Raw genomic sequence first — 6,000 nt, 5'->3', positions numbered from 1 at the left:
GGGAACTTAAAGGGACAACGAGGAGTTTTGGAAAGCAAAGTGTTTTCATACTACATTTACCATGAGCCTCCGCGCGCACGGTGAAATTCTTGGACCGGCTCAAGAATGTTTTCATTCATCAAGAATTAAAGTCAGAGGTTCGAAGATGATCAGATACCGTCGTAGTTCCGACCATAAACAGTGATTCAGCGGCGTTATTCTCATGACTCGCCGGGCAGTCAGAGGTCAGTCCGAAAGTAAGGAAACGCTGGTCGGCTCGCCCAGCATGCCATGCACCATTAAAGCAGAAGTGAGCGGAATGTTTGTGTTAATATAAGTCTTAAATAGTTCTATCTTCCGACAGCAATCACTTCTATAGAGTGTTTGGTCTGAAACACGGGTCTGTCAGTCACTCTGCTCTGCTGTAAGCCCAGGAGAAAACTTTCCTTGTATTCTACAACCTTTATCCAATGAGGAGAGAGAACGGCATAAAGGGGCAGTCCTCTCTGTGTGTGCAGCCAAGGGATGCGCGTGAATGTGGTGACGTAGGGACGAGGGCGGGGACTGCTATCTATGCTATTCCTCAATCACTTGCAGGCAGTGGGGGGTGGGGGGTTGTAATATTTTACTCAACATTCATCATGTTTTTGTTGTTCAGTAAAATAATTGATTGTTCATACAATAATTAAAACTTGATAAAGTTCTACTCACAAATAAATCTATTGAAACGTCATGTTTTTTAAATTGTATTATGGATGTCTGCTTATGACAAAACAAAATATTTACATTTATGTTTGGTGACAAGTTTGTTTAAATTACCCCCAATTTCCAGTTAATTCTCATAAATTCCCATATTTCCCATGGAAGGTTTCCAATTTGGAATATTTCCACAATTCCCCAGTTTAACTTCCCATTGAAATTTTCTGGAAATGTACTCTGCCTGATGCCACAGATATGTCTCTGCACCAGTTTGTCCCACATCATGTTCAGAGTCAGTGTTCCACCACATTATATAAGAAGAGTTGGTTTCATGTGTGTGTGTGTGTGTGTGTGTGGGACTGGTGCTGTGTATGTGTCAGTTACCCCTCTGCCCGGTAGGGGGGACTTGAGGCATAGAGGATCGACTCTTTCTCTCTCTCTTTCCTTCCCACTCTCTCTCTATGTCTCTCCACCGTCCTCACCGCCTGGTACCGGTAACAGCGCCAGAGAGAGAGAGAGAGAGAGAGAGAGAGAGAGAGAGAGAGAGAGAGAGAGAGAGAGAGAGAGAGAGAGGGATGACATAAAACGATGCTGAGAGAGCAGGACGAGAGAAAGATAACCGGACTGAACGCGCTCAGAACCTTTCATGTGTACCTGGACTATTTGCGGGATTTTTTGCGCCTTCTCTGCTGTGTTTTTGTAACCGCACAGAGAAGCCGTGACTGGCATCATCAAATACCCCCCCACCCCCCTGCTCCCCCCCCCACACACACACACTCGCACACACTCACACTGACTCACACGTATGGATACGCGCGGACGGAAGGGGAGATGTATTTTATTCTAACACCAGGACTGAGAGAATAAGGTGAGGACAGGGGGGACCACACGCCCACCTCCGCGCGGACCGGTCCCCACAGCGGATTTGATTTGATCCTTTTATTGAATTTTTTTTCTCTTCTTTTCTTTCACTGCTGCTGTAAAGTTGCTGAGAGAATCTGCGGACTTGAACCCAGACAGTATGGATGGATGTGGCGCGGCGTTTGGCGCATTCAGCGTCCGTTGCCCTCCTCGGATACGGTGCTGCTGGAAGGTTGTCTTTCTGCTCAGCGTCTTCTTTCACAACTACCTGAGCTCCTCGCTGGACTGCCCGCCCACCTGCACCTGCTCGCCCACGGAGATCTACTGCAATAAGTCAGACGACAGCAAATTCTTCCCGCTGCTGTCCTTCCAAGACACCGGGAGCGCCGGGAATACCAGCGGGAGCATCGAGGACCTTTTCCAGAACATCACCTCCATGTAAGTACCAGTGCCGCCGCCGCCGCCGCCGCTGCTGCTGTTGCTGTATAGCCTGGAGACGTCCTCTAACTGTTAGTTGTTTTAATGAGAACTGCGTGTGGAAATGCAGTCTGCCATGATTTGATTGCGCATTTATTTTTTATTTATTTATTTTAAATCTATTTAGCATAAAAGCAAACCTTGCAGAACAGAGCAGATCCTATGTAAAATAAATCCCGAGAGTCTGAAAACACTCCTGCAGTTTGATGCTTTAAATGTGTGCTTTTGCTTTAATTAGAGTTTTTCCTGGCAGTAAATGAATCAAAATGGACTATGAGGATCTACATGTGGATGGCGATTCTTCTCCACTTCATTAAGTCCATGGGCTAAATCTTCCCATCACTGAACAGTAGAGGAAACAGACTCAACTGTGGTGTTGAGGATGTTGTTGGCTTGTTTCAAATGTGAGGAAACCTGCTCTGTCACAGCTGTGAAGTGCTCAGTAAAAAGAAAAACAGAGAAAAAGTAGATTGCTCCATATTTTTCTAGAAATCTAAAGGTTTTTTTTCCCACCTTGTTGTACCTTTCTTGATATCATTCATTTCTGGTTGATCTTAACAAAGATGGAGTGCTTTGGTTGTTCATCAAGTGAATCCGTTCTTATAAAACAAAAGATGGATTTATACCTTTGAACAGTGGAAGGGCCCAGTTCTCCAATCAAACACAGCAGGAAATGCTTATTTTATCCCTTTACTGTAAATATCAGTTGGCCTGTTCCTCCTTCTCATCACTTGCTGCAGTGTCTTCCTAAATACTGTCTTTTATGGCAGAGAACAGCAGCCTGAGAGTGAAACAAGCCCAGATATCTACAGTACAAACTGCTTTTTCATTGGGAGGTGAACACAGTCATGACGACCCACTTGCTCATCAGTCCAAATCTAAGAGTAAATGCCAGTTTCCTTGTGATGTACCTTGGATAAGTCACACAGATATCAATGTCTGCAAAAAGTGAAAAAGTGTACAACCCCACACAGGCCCAGATCAACTCAGAGATTCTGTTTTGTGTGGTAGAGCAGCTCGGGAACCACAGTTTCCACCTGGCTGTGACATGTGAGTGTAGGCAGATAGAGCCTGACCACACAATGCTACAGGTTCACTGAGGCTGCATTGAGATCAGCGAGGAGATCCAAACTTTTAGTGCAGCTGCGCTATCAGTCCACGTTCAACTAAAACTCCAAACTAACGAGGTAGTTTAACAACAGAGCCAAGATGTAGATGAAGCGTCAGGGTTTGATGGTATTGGTTGGGGGCAAGGAGAATCTTGCGTATATAGGTACCGAAGCAGAAGTGCGTGTATGAGGTTGATAAGTCCATCACAAAGCACTGATGTCTTTGTGTGTGTGTGTGTGTTGTGTTCAGTGTTCCTCAGCCGTCCTTGTTTCACCTGCGTTGATGCTGCTCAGCATTCACACTCGGATGTTGTGTCGGAGCTGAATTCATCAACACTGAATAATACATTTGCTCTACACGTTTGGTTGATATACTGTGTGTGTGTCATGCATTTCCACAGTCAGTCATTTACTAAATATAAAGCGAGAGAACACGATGCCTCTGTATTTTGGGATGTTAGAAATGAGAACATTTAAAAACAGATGATCTTGATATTTGTCCAAGCAGCATGTCTAATTTTCTGCAGTGTGTGAGCAAAGGAATGACTCTGTCACCTTATATAAGGCATGTGAATGACTCCAGAATCCACAGAGCTACAACATGGGCATGTAATGTGTCGTCAGTCAACAGACTGTAGCCTGATGGGAGCAATGGCTTCAATTTACTAACCCATAAAGTAACATACTGTGATGTCATGATGACAAATTTCTCAGTTTAGTAGCGGGATGCTCGGATGCTGCAGGAACTTATTTATTTCTGACCGAGCAAGAGTACCAGTTGAAGATCGGTGCTCGGCCCATCCCATACTATAAATGAAGATGGAGGTGGTCTCCATGACGTCACCCACAGGTTTCTAAGGAGCAGCTGCAGAGCTCAGAACGAGACCCTCAAGACTCAAGAGTCAAGAATCAAGACACTTTATTGTCATTTCTCACAGATGTATGTACAAATACACAGGCTGAAACCAAATACTGTTTCTATAATAATAATAAATTGTATTTTTAGAGCGCATTTTTACCTGAAGAACAAGTCTCAAAGCGCTTACAATAAAGATTAGAAAAAATAGAAAAGAAAAATAAAGTAGAAATAAAAAATAGAAAAAAAAAATAAAGCTAAATTTCCCCCCCAAAAAAGCACAAGGACATTCTAAAAGACCAGAACCAGTTTCTCACCAGCTTCTCGCAGTGCTTTATTAAAAATAATAAATAATTAAAACAAGTTAAAATCATATCAGATAAATAAACAACAATCACCATCACCATCAGCATCTTTACAGTGCCTGACTCCAGCCCTAACCGCTGGTTAATGAGACAATGGGCCAATAGGTGGGGCAGTTGTGAGCACAAATCACCAACCTGTCATTCCAAAGAGCCACACTACCAGTTATTCATAAGACTTATTGAAATGTAAACAGGTGGGTTGTCTAAATATTCACGACTACACGGTTGGCATGAAGGTGGTGAAATAGTTTTCGAAACCAGGCTGAAAATATGTTGATTTCATGCTGTAAAGTTGGACATTGAATTTACAGGGAGCAGTCTTGCTCACCAGACCTTTCTCTGATTCTGAGATCGGAGGAAAAAAACCTTGAAGTTTACTCCATGGATCTGGTTTACTCAAAGCGATGTTAACTAGCGATGCTGTCACCGTACCACAACAGTTTATCACCTGGAGACAAAAGTGTGTGTTTTATACATAGACTGTAGGTTTTATAATGGCAAAAAAAACAACCCAAAAAACATAGCCGATCATCGTCTCAGGACCGAGGATCGGCTGTTGGCGCAAGCGACAGACACTCAGAGCATTTTATTCCTATCAGTTAACGTTTATTAATCGGTCAACGAGCTTCGGTTATCGGTTAAAAACAACAATGTGCATCCCTACAGCTATGAAACAGACAATCACATTCAGGACATACAGTAGGCTACTCTTACATGATGACAAAACTTTGTGGCTCTGAGGACTGATGTGCTGCTCAGTAAGAGAAAAGGGAAGAGGACGGACATGTATAAAGTCTGGAATAGCTGCATCCTGACTGCCAACTGCAACTGGCTGGGTATGAAATTTAAAATAATTTAATTAATCTTAGCTTTCTTTCCATTATTGTAACCTCATATTCAGTCCCTGTCGTACACATTTCATAACTCATTTGCTGCAGTTCTACAGCTGTGCCTGCGGGCATATCTAGCTTTATCACCGTTCAAACCAATGTGTCTATCACATTATATTGCTAGAAATTAATCTTCAATGTACTATTTTCTCTTTTGTTCGCCTTGAAACTGGCGCATTTTTTTTTATTATTTGGATCAAAATGATTAGTGCAACCACAGCACAACAATACATGATTGCGGCTCTTGTTGTTCTCTTTCTGCAGCTGACACTCTAGTGGTCAGTAGAGGAACTGCAGGTATTAGCACTTCAGCGTTGGCTTCTTTTTTCATTCTTGGCAGTTGATGCTTGGACCTTCATTACTAATAACATGTCACTGGACTGCAAACAGCTGATAGTGAAATGCCATGTACAATGACATGAACCAATGGGGAACACGGCATGGTAGTGAAGTCTGACGGTGAATTCGGGGACATGTCATACAGTTCTGCTCCGGGCTCAGTTCACCTCGCTTCACCTCACTGATGTAGAAAACAAGTTTGACTGGATATCATTATTTTTACATGAATGTCCTTTCTCCAGCCTGTAGCAATGTGTGTGTGCGTGTCCGTGCATATGTGCGTGTTTGTACTCTGAGGGGTTTTTCTAACAACATGTCACCCTGTACTCTGAAGGTTGTAGTCCATCAGATCCTGCAACTGGCTGCCACTGTATCCCCAGATTTTCACTCTGTCATGTAGCCCAGACCCCCCCCCCCCCCCCCCC

General features: G+C 43.4%; 1 protein-coding gene across 1 annotated transcript in view; it reads left to right on the top strand.

Moving 5' to 3' along the window:
* Window positions 1-1,699: 1,699 nt before the first annotated feature.
* The window catches only part of LOC310987191 (NT-3 growth factor receptor-like), a gene marked incomplete at its 5' end in the record, with an annotated part of 185,121 nt that continues 180,820 nt past the window's right edge, over window positions 1,700-6,000 (top strand). Inside the window, one exon of the mRNA XM_083973384.1 lies at window positions 1,700-1,977. Within this exon, the coding sequence (XP_083829510.1) occupies window positions 1,700-1,977 (278 nt within the window). The remainder of the gene's footprint in view (window positions 1,978-6,000) is intronic.

The sequence above is a fragment of the Trachurus trachurus genome (genome assembly GCF_905171665.1).
Source record: "Trachurus trachurus genome assembly, chromosome: 6".
Classification (NCBI taxonomy): Eukaryota; Metazoa; Chordata; class Actinopteri; order Carangiformes; family Carangidae; genus Trachurus; species Trachurus trachurus.
This window is presented reverse-complemented; position numbering and strand designations above follow the sequence as displayed.